This window comes from Diceros bicornis, chromosome 6 (assembly GCF_020826845.1).
Source record: "Diceros bicornis minor isolate mBicDic1 chromosome 6, mDicBic1.mat.cur, whole genome shotgun sequence".
NCBI lineage: Eukaryota > Metazoa > Chordata > Mammalia > Perissodactyla > Rhinocerotidae > Diceros > Diceros bicornis.
Genome location: NC_080745.1, coordinates 88580651 through 88600080, shown reverse-complemented (window position 1 = coordinate 88600080; position 19430 = coordinate 88580651). Strand labels below are relative to the sequence as shown.

The 19430-nt window shown below is 41.8% G+C and overlaps 2 protein-coding genes across 2 annotated transcripts in view; one reads left to right on the top strand and one right to left on the bottom strand.

The window, feature by feature from the left end:
* ADAM12 (ADAM metallopeptidase domain 12) overlaps positions 1–3907 on the top strand; it is a 130397-nt gene extending 126490 nt beyond the window's left edge. The window contains exons 20-21 of the mRNA XM_058544398.1: positions 1533–1663; positions 3838–3907. Of these exons, the coding sequence (XP_058400381.1) occupies positions 1533–1663; positions 3838–3898 (192 nt within the window). The 3' untranslated portion in view covers positions 3899–3907. The remainder of the gene's footprint in view (positions 1–1532; positions 1664–3837) is intronic.
* A 5757-nt stretch (positions 3908–9664) lies between these two features.
* The window catches only part of FANK1 (fibronectin type III and ankyrin repeat domains 1), a 99908-nt gene continuing 90142 nt past the window's right edge, over positions 9665–19430 (bottom strand). The window contains exons 7-11 of the mRNA XM_058544271.1: positions 16022–16187; positions 13150–13293; positions 12526–12603; positions 12392–12436; positions 9665–12290 (exon numbers count right to left, since the gene is read on the bottom strand). Coding sequence (XP_058400254.1) covers positions 12225–12290; positions 12392–12436; positions 12526–12603; positions 13150–13293; positions 16022–16187 — 499 coding nt within the window. The 3' untranslated portion in view covers positions 9665–12224. The remainder of the gene's footprint in view (positions 12291–12391; positions 12437–12525; positions 12604–13149; positions 13294–16021; positions 16188–19430) is intronic.

Genomic DNA, 19430 nt, shown 5'->3' with positions numbered 1-19430 from the left:
GCTTTACAAAGATATGTTAAATGGTGATAATGTTGTTGTACTCTTTCAACTGAGCTCCGATTGCTGAGGAAATGTAATTTTAGTGGGATAAGTACTGTGAGAAATTCAACTCAAGTGTTTTAAAATCATCCCGTGTGTTCCTGGATGTATGGAATACTGAGTCCTGTGACAATGAATTAGATCATTTGCTTATTAGGATGTCCTGTCTCCCTTGAGGTTCTAGCAACATTTCCTGCAGACTTTCCGTGCATTCGTGAGTGCTTCTCGGTTCCAAGGACCAGAGTAGGAGGTGTCTTGGCACCCGTATTCACCCTGGGCCCAAGAGGAGAGGGCTGTCAACACTTACTTCCCATCCCAGCTCCAGTGAACCCATGGACCCACCCCACCCCCATCTCATGAGTAGCCAAGGGAGGGGTCCCATGAAAACAACTGACTTGTGGTTTTGCTGTTATACTGTTTCTGTTGTTTTTCTCGTATTTCCATTAAGCATTTTAAAATTTGTGGCATGAGGGAATGCTGATATTTTTAATAATTATCTATATTCTGGGATCTTCCTATGCATTATTTTATTTAGTTCCCATAACAAGCTATGAGATAAGTCCTGTTTTCTCCCATTTTACAGGAGAAATTGAGGTTCAGAGAGGTCAAGTGACTTGCACAAGTCCCAAAGTGTTGGTCTTTGGATAAAACCCAGAGAGTTGGTCTTGGGAGTTATTTTCTTGGTTTCATCTGAAGTTCATGCTCTGCCCTTCATGCTCTTCTATTACTGACTCCCTGGCTGGTCTCTGGTCAACACAGCACCTCCTCCATTAGCTCCTTGCAGAGCTATACCTGTCTCTCAACCACTGTGTCTTGGGTTTTCCTTCTGGGCATCATTTCCCAGGTGAGTTTGTGATTCTTCGACCTAATTATTAGAAAGTATTTTGGTAGAAGAACTTTAGTGCATTTCATTGAGCAATCTGGATCGACATTTGGTATACTGACCCTACCCTGATGAAGGATGATCATCCTCATTAGCTAGGTCCTCCACAGTTGAATGAGTTCTGTTATATGATTCTGGAAAATATGAAGAAATGAATGTGATGTTTGAAAAGATTTTCACCAGCTTCTCATTTTAGGCCTTTACAAATTGAAGAGAAGCCTAAAGACACAGGATAGTGTACATCCGCTGGGTAGCATTGGCCCAGAAACACCAGCATCAACTGTACTCCCAAGGCCTGTGAACAGCATGGCATCTGAAGGCCCTCATTTGAGTGTTTGTAACTATACGAGGCTGTGGATAAATCTCTTAAAAGTTAGAGAAAATTTTGTTAAGAAGATTAACAAAGGTCAACCCCTCACCATCACCGCCACTTGTATGGGGAGAGGATGGTATCCAGAAAGTTTATTCAGGAAATGAAACCTGTGCCACACAGCAACTGACTGGGTTCTCCACATCCCGCTTTTCAGGGGACTCTGACGGCTCCTGAGGTCAGTGTCTTGTCACAGTTCACAGAGAGGGTGATCATACATGATCTTGTGGTTTATTGCAGGGAACTCGTAAGCCAAACCCTCCTCAGAAGCCTCTGCCTGCAGATCCTTTGAGCAAGATGGCCCGGCTCACCAATGCTGCCACCAGGACCCTGGGACAGCAGGAGTCCGGGCTCCACCTGGCGCCCATCAGGTTGGTGTGACGCAGCTATGCCCATCTCTTTCTCCCCTGACCTGTGTGGGGCAGCTGCACTAAGCCATGCTCTTCAAGCCATGTTAGGACAGGCAGGGGGTGGTCTAGGCCATGGTTCCTGCGCTCCCCACCCCTGGGAACAATATAAAATGGATGCAAGGGCAGATGTAACAATAACCAGGAGGCCGTTGTGAGCTTATAATCACAAGTATCACCGCGTGCCTCTTAGCAATGGCCCCAGTGTACCCAAGAGATCAAATCAAGTGGAACTAGACCGTGTGCCTCAGAAAGCTGTGGCTGTTGATACGGGCCAGGCCGTGTCCTCCAAAGAGACAAAGAAGAAAAGATACCAAGTGGTGTGATTTTATGAAGGCCAGACACATACCTCGAAAAAATCTCACTTAGCGCTTGATAGGCTCTGCCCAGTCCCTGGGGTCCTGAGAATTGAGGTGGGGTTGGAGGATCACAGATGAAACAAGGGCAACGTAAGGAGCTAGGCTAAAGAAGGTGCTAGGTGGTAGGAGACCTGTGTAGCTGGGAGCGTCTCTATCCTGCTAACAAGAGGAATTGCCTCTAAAGACGTTTCTCCAGCTGTGGTCATTCTTACACTGTCCCGCAGAGGAGGAGGAAGGCAGAGTCCTGAATCTGAACTGATGCAGGGAGGTTGACCCGGTGGTGTGCTGGAGCCAGCCCACACTGGTTTTCAAGAGCTATTAAATTTCCAGGAATTTTTGCAAGCTTGGTGTTAAACCTAGCCACTATTAAAAATTAAATTATATAAACTTACAGTGATATAAATTATATTAAAAACAAACGTAATAAATGCTCAAAACTCCTCACTTCTCTTTTTTGTTAACTACGTTTTACTGTTATCTACACTTTTGAGATTACACCTATTATTTCTGTATGGTGGAAATACCATCTGCTTGTGGCTCCTGCGCCTCTCTTCCGTGCTCAACCACATCATGTTGGTAGCCTGAGTATTTACACCATGGAATAAGCATATGCTACGAATCAGGCCCTCTTCCTTCCCCGCCGTGGGTAAACATTTACCAGCACACAGATGGGTTAAGCCCTCAGCCAAAACACCCCTCTGACACGCATACCCCCTTGGCAGGAATCTTGTTTTATGTGCTCGAAAGAACCAAAGGTAGTGTGTTGGCCAGGCTCTGGGTTCAGTAATTCAGCCTCTCTGAACGGGAAGGCACACATTAGTGATTTCGTTACAGCTTTTGGGAAAAATGTTTGGCCTGTGAAAGAGATAGCTGCCTAATAAATCTCAGAGATAACGCCAGTCAAAAGGTCAGGATAGTGGTTTAATTCCTGACTGCATAGATGCAGAAAAATTGCAGAGCATTCTAATTATTTCATTGTGGTTTGTATCCTGATCTTGAAGTTACTTTTCTTGTTCAAAAGAAAAAGCACCATTTCACATGGCCATGAGGAAGAGAAGGCCCTCTTTGTGAATGCCCTCGAGCAGTGGGCTCACCTCTGCCAGGGGCTGACACCAGCACAAGCCGGTTTTGGTCTTGTCCTGGAAGGAGAAGGATGCCCCACACCTTCACTTCTGAGGGCTCCCACATGCCCAGCTTTGCTCCCCGGAACTGTGCTAATACAGTAGCCACAGCACAAGGTGGCCGCTAAAAAGTGAGATATGCTGTAAGCGCAAATATACTGTGGATTTTGAAGACTTAGTACGCCCAAAATGTCAACTATCTCATTAATAATTTTTATGTTGATTATATATAGAAATACTAGTACTCTGGATGTACTGGGTTAAATGAAATTTATTACTAAAATTAATTTCATCTGTTTTTTACTTTTTTCATGTGGCTACTAGAAAATACAAAGTTAGGTATGTGGCTCACATCCTTCTATGGAATGGCGCTGTTCTAGAGTCAACCTGTGGATGGGAGGTGCAGCTTTGGAAAGGGCTCCTCTAGTGGTCGTCTGTCGAACTGCTGGAAATCCTGTAGCCCTGAGCCAGTTCCCCTTTGTGATCTCCAGCCCCCAGCATGGGGCGGAGGGGAAGGTGGGATCTGAGTCTGGAAGCGCATCAGAGTGCAGGAAAAGACATCTCCAACCCAGACGTCCGTATCTGTATCTGCAGAAATCGCTTTCAGGGCCTCTAACTACAATTTTCTTTTCTCCTCTCTCAATTGCTCTTGATGCAGACCCGCTCCTAAACATCCACACCAGGTGCCCAGACCCGCCCACACCACCTATATTAAGTGAGAAGCAAGCCGACACCTTTTTTCAACAGTGAAGACAGAAGTTTGCACTATCTTGCAACTCCAGTTGGAGTTATTTTTTGTACCAACTTTTAGAATTTTTTTTTTTAATGTTTCAAACACCATTATTTTAAGAACTTTGAGCTACTGCCATCGGTGCTGTGCTGTGCTATGGTGCTCTGTATACTTGCTCAGGTACTTGTAAATTATTAATTTATGCCAAATGCTCATTACCGTGCAGTGCACTGTAGTAGGCATTTTTACCATCACTGAGTTTTCCACGGAAGGAAGGCTTCTTGTGCTTTTAATAGTTGTGAACTTGAAATACCGTGCTTTATGGGATTCTGGACAGGTTGTTTACTTTTGGATGGAGGCTTTATTGGAGAGCAGTTCCCCAGCTACCCAAGGCTGTGGTTATGGTACCAAACACAGCTCAGCAGACCCCAGGTAGAACCTCGAGTGATTTTCTGGAACCCCAGAGCCAGAGGCTTCAGGCCCAGGCTGTGCTTGGCTTTCCGAGAGACCCTGGCCCCTGTCACAGCTGACAGGCTGGCCCACCAGAGGCTACACCTTGAAGCTCCGGGATAGCAGGGAAGGATCTGGCTCCTGGCCAGGCTCAAAAAAAACAAACCTGGGGTTGCAGAAAGGAATTTTAAGGTGTGACCACACCAGGATAGAGGCTGGAAGACAAGGCCAGGCAGAAACTTGACCTTGAGGCTCACAGGCCACGGGCAGATTTGGCCAGCAGGCAAAGAAGTCTGCTTTATAGAAACACCAAGAACTTCTTTTCCTGGCTGCCCTTTAGATAGTGCTGGCATTAGCACTTTATTTGGGTTGGGAAAGGTGGTGTTTCTGTAAGAAAGCCACTGCCCGGGGACTGCAACCCTCCACCTCCCCGTACTGTTTGGAGCTCAGCAAATTACCACCTTGTCTTCTCTGCTGTAATACAATGATTCTGTGTTCAGACAGATAGATGAGGCTTTCCATGGGACCATAACTATTTTCAGATGTGAACCAGTAACCAGATCTAGTGAATCAATGCTGTAGATAAAAATCTCCTTTTATTGCAAGGTTCAACTTATTAAAAATTAGGCAGAAGCCCTATGCTTGCAAAAACTACAACCAAATGGAATGCTGTGTTCGTTGGTATAGGCTATGTCTGCTATCCTTATTGGTAGATACTGGACAAAGACCCTTGAGTTACTAGTAAGTTCTCTTTGGGGCATCCTATTTTCCCAGCTTGGCTGCAGGAACCTTTAAAAGATGTTTTTAGCATAAAGTGAATCTATTTCTTAAACACTTGCAACCTACCTGTTGAGCATCACAGAATGTGATGAGGAAATCAATTTCCTGATCCTAAATATTCATGAAATGCAGTCTTGGGCAGCAGCCCTTTCAACCTTTTACTCTTCAAATGTCTGTCTGGGAAGCCATTTTCATGAGATCTTGAAGACGCCTTTATCTAATGTCATGAAAATTACAAAAATACTCAGACAAGGTAAAATGCCATTATGCCTCTGTCTTCTAGTGGGGTCGTATGTGACTAGTTTTCACATTAGAAGGCAATTGACAAGAGTTCCATAATTCACTCTGAGTGTTTTATGATAAAGACTTCATCTGGGGTCATTTCAATGGTTTTTCTATGCCTTGAAGCAGAAAGACAAAATGTACCAAGAATCTTGGTTTGCCTTCCAGAAAACAAGACTGCATTTAACCCTCCCTGTGTTCCCCACGGTGTCTAGGCAACATAGTATTCATGATTGTGGATAAACTAAATAAAACCACATCATAACACACACACACACAAAAGGGAACCCAGCTCTAATACATTCCAACTCTTATAGCATGCATCTGTTTATTAGACAATTATTAATGTCTTAAAAATGTAAAGCCATGGTAGAAAATATTACTGCTGATGAGTACATACAGAATTACCGTAATCGATATTATATAATTGTATTAAGGCCAAAACATATACTATTGAAAAGTTTACAGAATTTTTATGGTGCATTATGTGGGTATTGTCCTTATAGATGCCCAAATCCTTAGACCTGGCATTTTCGCCCCTCGTCCGATTGTGGGGAGAGGATGTGAACTGACTGTGTGTGTCTGTCCTTAGTTATAATTCCTGTGCTTCTGTTTCAGAGAACCAGGGATAGTTTGATAGTAAAGGAGGTTAACGCTGTGATCTTATACCACGTCATCAATGGCCACTTAGGGGCTGTGGCTGATGACACATTCTTATCTCTACAGTACTAACTGCTTTTATAGAGCCATGCCATTTATTTCTGGATAAGAACGTATTTAAACCTACTATCCCCTTACAATACACAGATAACATTATTAAAGGAACAATACTTCCAAGGTGCAGTATTTATCAGATGAAGCATACTTAGCAATAACTTCCATTTTAATATAACTTAGGAAAGGAACCAATAGCCAGGTTTTTTCAGGGAGAGAGGTATTCCTCCCCCTTTTTATATCCTCATAGATGGGAACAAAAATCAATACTTATATTTCAATGGCAGTCTATTTTTAATATGTTTTTAAATTCTATAGGCATGAATAATAGAGTTGATTTGAGTTTATAAGGCCATCACTGAGCAAGTCAAGGTGTCTAGACACAAAGTAGGCCCTGAGGGTGGGCACTTTTCTTCCTTCATCCTCTTAGCATTGTAGGTTATATGACCCCACTTTACCGGGAAGTATATGGCTAATCTTCCAGGCATTCTATTTAAAAGTCTATCTCCTGAAATTTTTTGTAAGAGTTTGTTTTCCTGACACATGGAATCAGATGTGTAGCAACCAAAAGAAACAATGCATAACATTTTCCATTGTCAAAATATGCATAGAGGTTACACTTCCAGCTTACACATGTGGGATGACATCACAGAAACCACAAAAGCAACAAATTAAACTACATGAGAATAAATACTCCTGACTAGTCTCAGAGGGGACATTTTTATGCCGTTTTAACTTTATTAGGAATTCTCAGGCTGAAACCACAGGCCATTGTTCTCTGGAAAATCAATACAACACATCAATGTATCCCCTAAAAGAAAAACAGCTAAAACTCTGATCTGTGTCAGACTGTTCTTTAGGAGCCTGTGATCTCCCATGGTGCTAAAAAGAGCCTGGTGCTGGGCCAGCTAGAATGCCCGAGCGTCTTCCTGCCATTTCTCAACTGATGTTTACTAAGCACTCTGAGCCAACGAGACTCTGACAAGTGAAAGGGCGCGATGCCTGGGCAGCTCGGCCAGATCTTTCTCCTGCAACCTGACCCTTCTATGGTCTTTCCTCATGAGGCTTATTTCATTTAAAACTTCTGCTATGGAGGGCTCCCCTAGGTGTTCCGGGAGCAGGAAGCCTAGGGCAGACTTGGTCTGGAGATCTTTCCTCACTGCTATCAAAACAATCCCAGCCAAACACAAGTGACCCAGATGAATGTTACACCAACCCTCCCAGAAGTCTCCCAGTGCCAGTGCTGACCCCCGGATTGACTCTCAGACTGTGGATTTCACACACTATGGCTGGCTGGTGGAGAAGGTTGTAGCTACCATCTCTTCTCCTTCCCACCACGACAGAGGCCAGTCCTAGGCTGCCACAGTTAACTCCCTGCGACGCATGAGCAGGCCCATAAACATCTGGATGCAGCCAGCCAAGGCTAATACATCTATTTGCCTCTCCTTATCACCCAGACACAGATCCCTTTCCCAAGCCAAACTCAGGGCTGATGCCTCTCCAATCTCTGCCAAATCTCTACATTTGTAGCTACTTCAGGTCAGCCAAAGTGGTGATTGCTGCAGCGTGTGGCTGCCCCCACAAGTCCACCCTTTGGACACCCAAAGCCCAACCTTCTCCAGGGCTGCAGCACGGAGCAACCCCACCATCTACCCCACCAGCCTTGAATCCAGCAGATCCCTCCCACAGACACATCACCCCACAGCGACCCCCTCCCCCACCTAAAGACTTATTCTAATTGGAAGAAGGAGTTGGCCACAGAAAATCAGTTTATCTATGATCACAAAATTCTCGACTCACCCTACAGTTCCTATTGACATCTATTTCTTTTAAACCTATTTGAAAACTCTGATAGTGATACAAGTAACAGGCTAAGAAAGGTTCGTGAGCCCCAGGCTGAGAACCATTTCTGTGCAGTGAGGGTGCTTCCAGGGCCATTTACGTACACATGCATGAACTATTTCCATGCTTTTCATAAAAAAAAAAAAAATCCCCTCTTCACTTTTGAGACAGCAATGGCAGTTTATAATCCAGCCATTAAGAGCCTGTTTCATGAGAAAAAACTAGAAGAAGAAAACTGCATATAAAATTATAATATTCAATAATGGATAGTGATAGCCAGAAGCTTTAACACAATGAAAGGAATTCTCAATGTCATTCCACTCTTCCAGGTTGACTGCTCTGTAACCCACTTGGATTTTCCGCATCATCTTCAAAAAACATGTCCTATGTTCTCCCTGTGATTCTCCTTCCATAAAATAATTCTTTAGTCCTCAATTTAGCATGTTTTAAAGCCAGACAAAAGAATAAATATCGTGTAATCATTTTAGTTTTACAAAGAAGTCGAATGATGTCTATGTTCATGGCCTATAAGCAGGTACTTAAGTAGGGCGGTAATAGAAAAAAATATCAAATTGGAAAGACAAAAAATCCTCTAAGAGTCCAAGGCAGGACAAGTAGTGGCAGAGCTAATTGTTCTCTCGTGCCTTCTATCAGGTCAAATTGGGAGGTTGTAGGGAAGGTCCATTGTTTGAATGTGTGCGGCAACTGTTAAGTATAACTCTGTAAAACTTGGCTACAGGCTATTCAGCACAGTACAAAGTTACAGCTCCTCAACCAGTACATTAATTTTTTAGTGCTTCATCCATTTATAATGCTTTGGTTTGCTAATTTTTTTCACATACCTTTTTATGTTACAGTCGGTTACATTTGTACACATTTCTCATATTGGGGTTCTACAGGTAACACAACCTGCTATTTCCATAGAAAAAGCCATTGTTAAGAATATTATATCCAATAAATGGTATACAGATAAATATAAAAACGTGTCTCATTCATTACTGAGAATGTTACATTTTTCTACAGGAGGATCCCCGCCCCCCATTTTTGTATCTATATTCTCATTCACTTACAGATGCATGAGGACGTTTTGGAACAGTACATAAGAAACTAAGAAGATTGGTGAGCTGGGAGATCAGGGGATGCATGCAGCAATCCACATGAACCAGTCAGATGATGGGGCCAGAGAGATGAAGACACCTTTTCATGTACACACTTTGGGGGGAGAGACTTGATACTTTTTTTGAACAACGTGAATACATAACCTATCAAAATAATTTTTTTTAAATTCACCTCATTTACAGAGGAGACAAATTCAAAAAGCAAGCAGGCAGGCAGGTGTAGAAACATCCACATCAGACTCATCCAGGAGGAAAATCTGAGCATAATGGAAATCTATTTACAAATTTTTTTAAAATTGCATCCAACTTCATAAAGAACTGCAGAAAATACAAAGAAAAATAGATATACAAAATAGTAACAAAGGGTCTTTATTCTTACCACCCTCCACCCATGACAAAGCAAGTAGGCAAAAAATAAGTACAGAAGTACAGAAAAGACTTCAAACATAGTTAATAATGTAGATCAAATTGATATATCAGATGAGATACTTCAAACATAATATACCTCCTTTCAAAGTGTCTCTGGAAAAAAAAAATTATATACCTATAATTTTGTATATTAAGCCACAAAGTAAAACAAATTCCAAATGTTACAAGTTCTCAAGATTATAATGTATGAAGAGTAGAAAGACAATTCCATGCCCTAGAAATGTAGCGATCCTTGAGTCAAAGATGAATTGCAGATTATCTAGCAAATAGCAAATGAAACCATTTGTAACAGCACACTCTGGCTTTGGTTCTCAGTCTCCTTGAATTGTAAGCACTCACCTGGGATGCTTCTTAAACTCCACTGCTCATGTCCTACCCTGACTATTCCAATTCAGAGGGTCTGAGATGGGGCCTAGAACTTTGCATTTAAAAAGTACCCCCAATTAAATCTTTATCAGGAAAGTTTAGAAAACTTTCTAGAGGAATACAACTAACAAACACAGTACTGAGGGGACGATTCATAGCCCTAAATCCACATATTAATACACACACACACAAAAATGAATTTAATATCCAACATAAAAAATTACAAAAACAAAAAAATAAACCTAGGGAAAAACAGAAGGAATGAATTTGTAGAAATAAAAAAGTACAAATTAATTGGAAAAACTAAAACTAATAAAACGCTGGGTTGCTTCTTTGGGAAAATTAAAACACAAGATAAACCACCATCTAATCTCATTAAGGAAAAAAGAAGATAAAAGGCAAATACACATAGCACATGAGTATATAGACTCCAGCAGTCCACTGTAACCCAATGAGATTATTTTAGGAATATAAGGATGATGCAATATTTAAAAATCTAATAATCCACGTCACCAAATTGATAGACTGTAGGGAAATATGCCATATTATGATTACCAGAGATGCTAAAAAGACGTTTGATAATATTCAATATCCGTTCCTGAGTTTTTAAAAATCTGAATAAAGTAAGACTGGAAACCATAGGATTTGAGGGATGCTAGTGTCATTTGTAGAAAATTAAATTCACAAATATATATTAGGCCCTGATAAGCAGTCGTTTTTGGCTAAGTTATACTGCAGTAACAAACCACTCAAATTTCAGTAACTTACAACCTGAAAGGTTTATCTCTTACACATCATATCCATTCTGGGTGAGCTTTGGCTCCTCTCGGGGCCCTGGGCTGATGGAGCAGCCTCCGTCTGAATCACGGCTGGTCTTGAGGCAGAGGAAAGAGAGACAGAGATTCTTAAAATTTCTGCTCAGAGAGGAGAAGCTATTTCCACTCACATTTCATTGACCAAAGTCAGCCCCATCATATGGCCAAGCCTGATGTCCACAAGAAGGGAAGTACCCTCCTCCCACAGAGGGGCTGGTGAATATGAGAGAGACAACAGACCAAGAAGTGAAATTAAGGGGAATGTCGACATTGATCATGGGGGAAGAAAGGGCTTTGGAAAGTTGTGACTATGCTCTGATTTTTAGAGCGATTAAAAAAATTAATCTAGCAAATGTAAAGGACTATGCATTTGTACAAAAGGTAAAACACTAATGAAATATCTAAGGAGAGGACTATCTATGACCCACAAATCCAGTTCCTAAAGTGGATGTTCTATAAACTGGATGGAAAAAAAGCTGAGAATTGTCAACATCAATAAAATTGATTGTGTGCTTTTTCTCTTTGCCCTTCCCCCAAAGCTCTGGTGCTTTAATTACCTTTTAATCGGTCTTTGCTTACAGAGAAAATTCCACTCCTGTGCAGACCTCTGTAGCTGGTCTTCTCATGGGGCCGAGTTAACCAGCTTGTCTCCTGAGACATAAAATGCATGTGGTCTGCTCGCTCACTTTGCGGACTTGTAAGCGTGTCTGCGAGTTAAAGCTCCCCCACGTCTGTCTAAGCTCCCAACCGGCAGACTAGCTGCGGTTAATTCCTACTTGTCTCCGAACTGCGTGATCAGCATCAAAAACCTTTCTGGTCTGAAGGCTAAATTTAATATACTATTCGTTGGCAAAGCCGTCAACATGCCAGCAGGCCGGGTCTTGCATTGTCAGGGCATAAGTACATGCAAACACATTCTCAGACAGGTCTGTTCTGAAAAGACTGACCCTCCACCAGACACCTCTAATAGAGCAGAATCGGAGTCTTGAAATATGTGTCTTGTGCTTTGATGTGAGGCCAACAGCTGAGGAGAAAACTTTTCACGTGGCCCCCTGGGCTTTCAGGAGGAGCGTCACACCAGCCTGACAACACAGCCTGGAAGGCCTTAAGTCGGGAGGGAGGACATAATTGGAAACACATGAGGGAAAGAATTTCCACAAGGGCCTGGAGTGGCTCAGAGGACAGCTCGGGGGGGCAGGAGCGGGAAGTGGGAGACCCATGTATGTTTGTGCAGCTCCAGAACATAAATATTTTGTTTCATGTCTAACTCCAAAAGGCACAAGTGCAAGAAAACATCCCCGTTCTGCAGACGCCCAACGATGACACCGCAGTCGACGTGCTTAGGTAAAAAGATGTATTTCCAAGTGGGAAGAGTTGTGTGTTACAAAAGTCACTGTGAATCTTCAACTACATAAATAATCAAATATATAGCCCTCAAAGAGGCAGAATTTCCTCTCTCTAGTTCAACAGTCACGTTTTGCTTTGTTTCACTTGGCTCTGGGAGGTCAGCGGTGCCTTGTCAGCGGATAGACGACTTCTTCGGCATTTGCTTTTTTTCCCTTTCTTCTAATAAGGAGACTACATGCTAGATAAACAAAAACAGGTGAATGTAATCCAAGGTTTGGGTTGAATTTTTTTTTAAAGGACTACAAAATTAGCCTTGAAAGGTAGAAAGAACATCCCAACCTGTCTGTCAAAAACTCTGGCCATTTCTAGGACGCCTTTGCCAAACTAAAAGAGAAAACAGCAAAAATTATATCATACATATGTTCTTTCTGTTCCTCCAGGGCAGAATTTTAGGTAAAGATGGAGTTGTTTACCTCATTTTTTACACTTGCATCTGCCCCTTTGTCAAGAAGTAACTGGACTAACTCTTCATGATTATTTAACACGGCCACCTGAAAAACAGAAATCAGTGGGGGTGTGAGTGAGCTCTCCCCTCCCCGCAGCGGGCACAGGCAGCAGCGGGGTGGGCCTGGTGTGGCAGGTCCACCCAGCCCTCCAGCAGCACCGCCACGCAGTCAGAGCTGGCCAGCCACGAGGGCTTTGCGGGACAGGCCTGTGTCCTCTCGCTCTACAGCGATGACAACTGCGAGGAGAAGGGAAATGGAGTCTGCCTTTCTCCCCATTAAAATGACATGAGAAATCCTGGGCCAGCCCAGGACAGAAAGCAGCACGTTCTTTGTTTTCACAGATCTGTTTTGATCCTACAATGGCCCTGGGGACTGGGGTTGGTAATCCTTAAAGGAATAGTTGTAAAAAGACAACAAAAACATCACAGTGACATTGTCATCCCTTTATTAACAGGCCAATAGGGAATATATAAGGCAAGTGAAACCCAGGGCTCATACACAGCTCAATGCACAAGAATTGCGTAATCATAGAAGCAGCTCTGACCTTAATTCCACACACAAAGCCAGGCTGTTTTCTGAGGAACAGCATACCATTAGAGGAGTCTTTCCGTCTTTATCTTTCACGTTCACGTCTGCTCCTGCGTCAATCAGCAGAGAGGCTACCCCCTGGTTTCCTGAGACCGCGGAGACTCGCATGAGTGGGGTCCACCCTGAGCCAGCGTCCACGGCATCCACCTGTTATGTCAGGAAGAGCGTCTCTTAGTCCAGTTTCTTTTCCTTGAAAACATTCATCAGAAACTTATAGAGGAATGTTTACTGGCCCAAATCCCCCCAGTTTAGATAGCAGTCTTTCTAGACTTGGTAAGAGTTGGCTGGACTGTGCTAATTTAATTCACATTTATAAGCAGTGAGAAGCTAGGATCACCTTGCAGGGTGCTGAGAGGCCCCAGGACTCCCCACTGGCATCTTTGTCTACATTTTGTTCAAATGGAAAAAAGACGGGCTAGATAAATGAATTAAACATAATCTCCTTACTCTTGCCCCATGTGAGCTCCTTACCTTATTTTCTCTTCACCAACCTTCCTCACCTGTTTTTTTAACAAAGTTTATTTTGCTTACTTTTAAGTATCTTTGTAAGCAGCTTCAAATCATTTCTAGAACACGACAATAATATTACAAGTACCCTTTACTTATCAATATGTATTAATTTTAAGCAGGAGACATACAGGTAGAGTAAATACAAAGCAACCAGATCTATTACACCAATTCCAATCTGAAAGTTAGCCAAGTTAATGCCTTCCCCAAAACATAGTCTGCCTGGTAATAAGATGGCCATTTCCCAATAATCCAATAATTGAGATCTCTCAACTTCATGTTTTAAAAGACATATTTTAGAATAAGAAAATGTAAATGTTGCCACCTCCAATTCCAATGAAGACCTCATCAATCCATGAAGAGTGGTACTAAAGTAAATATATATACATGTGCACAGACGGTCATGCACACACACACAAATCTAATTCTGTTGCAGAAATTACTCAAAGATGTCTGTAGCTTTAGTAAAACATCAGAATGGAATAATAAACAAGAAACTGCCAGTAGGTCCTTGGGATATTTCAGGTTATTTGTATGTATGAGATTATCCACTGCAGCATCGTTAGGATTTGCAGTTCTTCCTCATGCATATAACAAATAACTTTTGGGCAACAAGCCTCATTATATTCAAATAATAATAACATAATTGCCTCGTATTACATGGTGCTTTATACAATTTCAAAGCGCTTTCACACACATTTTCTGTTTTGGTCCTGAGGGTTAAGCAAGGCTAGGTATTTTTATTCTTGGTTTACAAGTGATTAAACCAAATCTCAGAGAAGTCAAATGCCTTTCCTGAGGTCACGTGGCTCATTAAATGTAGAAATGGTTCCCCATGCAAGTCAGTCTGTCACTTGCAGTATAAAATTACATTCAAGAAGAGGGTGGCCGCAATGCCCTGCTTGGCTCCCAGATCCCTCCTACAGTCTTCCAAAGCGTCGGGTGAACCGTCTGCCAAGAATATGGAGGGACCGGTGTTGACATCATCTATCCGCCACCAGCCAGCCACACAGAAATCTTTAGTGGACACGTCCATGTAGCTTCAGTGCTACAGAAAAGATGGAATTTACCCTCAAATAAGTGTGGTCATATCTGAAACCTAGAGAACCTAAGTTTTCCAAAATTATAGTATTTAATTGATCATGGCCGAGACCTGCCCTTCTTTCAGCAAATGTCAACCTTCATTTTCAACTACAGACTTTTACTGCGTCCCAGGCATGAGCAGAGTTCATCATAAACCAAACAAGGGGAATGTGGCTTTCACTGCCATACACAGCAGGTGTGTGTCAGCCCTACACCAGGCCCACACGCTAATCCTTATGACCTCTTGTGCATGTTTCTAAAACAAAGAAAACGAGAAATGTAATAAAAAAGGATTATCTTAATGACTGCGGTTTTTCCTTCCAGGGGCCCTTTTCTCAGCCCTCTGAAAGCAGCAGCAGGAACCAGTGAGATCCCACAACTTAAGCCTTGCTTTCCCTCAGTCTCACCTCAGAGACAAACTAGAACAAATCTACTAACATGATTTTTCTCAATTTGAGTTTATTTTCTAGGTAGGTCATCAATTTAATTTCTCAATACTCTACACCATCTGACAATCACAATTAGGACAGCACTTTGATCATCATTCTTTATTTCCATGCCTTGAAATTTTTATTTAACTTTTACAAGTCTTGAACTAAAGTTTTCAAAGTTATCAGCAGTTACCATAATTGAGCTAATTCTATTTACCTATTTTCAAATATCTATAGAAGTCCAAACAACTCCAATTCTATTTGCTAAATTAAATTTGGACTTTCTGATAACATGAAACCAAAAGCACAGCAACATGCCTGCTTCAAGGTAAGACACTAAGAGCTGAAATGCTCTATTTGTGATATAGTCAGTTTGCTCTTTGGAAATTTTTGTAACCAAGAATAAAAATAATCTAATTCTAAAAGCAACAAGAAGCACTATAAGAGTTCTTAACATCTTAGTGTCTCCAGCACCTAAGACAATATCTGGTACATGGTAGGTGCTCAATAGCGCTTTGTTGACAGACTGAATGAAGAGACAAATAAGTGAATGAACAAAGGAATAAACAAAGTAGAAGAAGCATCAGGTCTGGCTCTGAGTTCAGCACAGTTTCTTTCTTCCTACATAAGATGAACCTCCATGACAATCTGAAGCCTCACTATCATACCAATACTATAATGATCTTTTTTTCCAAGCTTCAGGAAGCTTCTTGCTGATAAATCAGAGAACTTTCTCCAGTATTTTTAAGTTCAGCTAATCAAAGGCATTCACATAAGGCTCTGCTTCTCCTAAACCTTGTGGAACAGCATTTCAGGTTCTTAACAACACGTGTGTAGTTAATAAAATCCCGTACCTCACAGCCATCCTTTATCATCCACTTAATCACATTGCAGTGGCCTCCATCTGCAGCCCAGTGCAGAGCCGTACAGCCTCCTAGGTCTCTAGTCTCCCAAGAAGCTCCATGTCTTCGGAGATATTTCACAACATCTAGGTGTCCCGCATAGCACGCAAGCATTAGACTGCAACATATGGAAGAAGCATTGGCTGTGAGTGCAGTCACCAAACTCAGGTCCACGTTCTGCCCTACCTGGCTCAAACCAAGAAACACTAATTTAAGCAGAAAAGCCATGAAAATTATTCACATGAAATGTTACGTATCCATCAAGTGATGAATGGATAGACAAACTGTGGCCTATCCATACAATGGAATATTATTTGACCATAAAATGGAATGAAGTATGGACATACACTACAACGTGGATGAACCTTCAAACATTACACTAAATAAAAGAAGCCAGACACAAAAGGCTATATATTGTATGGTTCCGTTTATATGAAATATCCAGAATAGGCAAATCCGTGGAGACAGAAAGTAGATTAGTGGTTGCCAGGGGCTGGGGGAGGGGAAATAAGGAGTGACTGCTGCTAATGAGTACAGAGCTTCTTTCTGGGCTAATAAAAATATTCTGGAATTAGACAGTAGTGGAAGTTGCACAACTTTGTTACTGAATTAAAAAATGCTGAATTGTACATTTTGAAAGAATGAATTTTATGGTAAATTATACCTCAATAAAAAAATGAAGAATCACTGTAATTAATTAAAATATTGGATTTAAAAAACAGCCATGAGTCCATAATGATACTCAAAAAAAGAGAGGGAAAAATACCCATTTGACACTATTAGAGGTAAATAATAAGCCAATTCCTTACTCTAAATACTGGTATTTAAAGAAAATAATAAAACATTTACTGTGCCTTTATAGGATGAAAGGTAGTCCAGTTGATAAAGGAAAGCTCTTTTTTTACAGAAGCCTGCCAGCTAATAAATATAGAAAGAATCATGTAATTAGAAAATCACTTTTTTGCAACTCCCAATTAAATAACTGATTCAAGCAAGGATCATCAGTGGATGCTAAAATTATTGGATAAAAGGTTAATGGAGAACAGGACATTCACACCGTGCTGAATTTATTACCCCATAGATTATTTCCTAATTGCAATGGGAAACTCTGTCTTTACAAAGGAGAGATGCAGTGGTCCTACCCTAACCACATGATCAAACCTAGAATCCCCAATTGGGGGGTGGCCTGCATCACCAGCCTCCTGATGGATGCAACCTCGTCACAACACCAGCTCTGAAGTGCCCTTGTTAAAAATGTTAATCTGAATCTAATCAAGCCTTTAAACCCTATTTTAACTTTACTGGAAATAAAATGATGAATGAAGAAGTTAAATGCCTCCTTCACAACTAGGAGACAATTAGGCAAATCAAGAACATAGAGCATTCTATACAATAATTGGTCTAGTTGCCTCAGAAAGTCATTGTAGGAGAAAAAATTTTTTTAAAAAAAAGGATAGAAGCCCGGTCTAGAATAAAGAAACCAAAGAGAGTGAACAACCAGATGCAACGTGTGAGCCTTGTGTGGATCATGGTCTCACCCCATACCACCTAATGAGGCTATGGAAGACCTTCTGGGGGACTAGTGGGGAGACTTGTGTGGGTGGTTGGAGCATCGATGACATTAGGGAGCTAGTGTGAAGGGTCTTAGCGTGACGATGCCATGTGGTTATGCAGGTTGATGTCCTTGTTTGTAGGAGAAACTGAAATATTGCAGGGGTAGAGGGTTACGGTGCCTACTACTTACTTTGAAATAGTTAAGCCAAAAAAAAAAGCTAATAAAAATGTAGACAGAGAAGCAAATGTTGCAAATGTCAAAACTGCCACCCCTAGGTGTGAGTATATAGACATTTATTGTACTGTTCTTTCCACTTTTCTAAATGTTTGAAATCTTCAAAATAAAGAGCGGGGGTGGGGAGGAGGAGGGTCTTCCCAATAGGGAAATTCTACCGAGTCTCAGCGTGACAGATAGAACGTCCAGCATGGAGGCCCAAGCCCGGGCTGGGCTGCAGTGGGACCTGCTGTCCACATTCCTGCATCCTTACACAGGCCTTCATTTCTCGGAGACTCCCAGAAGAGAGCGAGCGTGTCCCTTCACCCGCCCAGGGTTTAGGGGGTTCATACCCCTTCCCAAACACTCTAGGTCTTTAGACTGACCTTTGCTAAAAGAAGAAATTTCATTTTTAATATCATATTCAAACAGAACTCTAGCTATCTGGATGATGTTTTTAAATAATGCTTGTTTTCTGATTATAAAGGAATGCATGCAACCTAGGGGAAAAAACCCACATCAGAGTCCCCATAACCTCACCTCTGAGAGAACTACTCCTAAGGTTCTGTTGAATTTGCTTCTGGGAGATAAGGAGGATTGCCTAGTAACCAACCCTGGGAGCTCTGGATTGCCCAGCAAGCTAATTGGGACCAGGGGCTTCTCCTCCCCATGGGTAGGGGCACCCTTGAACTTAACTTCCCACCAGCAGAAAGCCACCAAGGTCCTCCAGGTGCTGAGCGACTGGAATCTGCCACGACCCTCTAAACAACTGGCACCTGAGCTCAGACTGCCTAGCACCCATGCCCTGCTTTTCAAGGCCACCCTCACATACATCCACCCTGCAGGAAGGGAGAGCACAGGGGCACAGCATGGCCTTGCAGAGCATTCAGCTGTGCCCTGGGGCAGGCCCACCTGGAATGAAAGAACTGCCCACCTGCTCAGGGTCTGCTCCTGAACGCTTTGCACAAAATCCTCAGTCCCTTCTCTCTCTCCTTGTCAGTCTGTATGGTTCTCTTCCCTCTCCCTTTTTAGACATACTTTCATTTTCTTAATATTATTTCATATACATCTCTATTTACTTACTCTGACAACAATATTCCTATAACTAAATATTCCACCATATACATATATCATAATTTGAATCATTCCACTATTGTTGGACATTTAAGTTGTTTAAAATTTTCACAATTTTAAATGAGTCTACAGCAAACATCCTTACTACGTAAAGTCTTATTGGCATTTCTGATTCTTTCCTGAGGGTTCAGTTCCTAAAAATGGAATCACTGTGTCAATAGATAGGGATATTCAAGGCCTGCTTTTGATGTATACTGCCACATTGCTTTCCAGAAAGGTTACATCCATGTGCAGTTCTATCAACTGCATCTGAAAGTGTCCATTTTACTGCACCTGTCACGCCTGTTCACTCTTCTACCTGAGTGCCCAGCACAGAGTCTGGCATGTGGCAGTCATTCGATAAATACTGCTTGATTTAATTAATTAAACCTAGCTACTAGATAAGTGATCATTTTCAAGTCTTTCTAAAACACTCTTTCATCTCTGTAAATATAGGTTTTTAAGTGTCAGGCTCTTTTC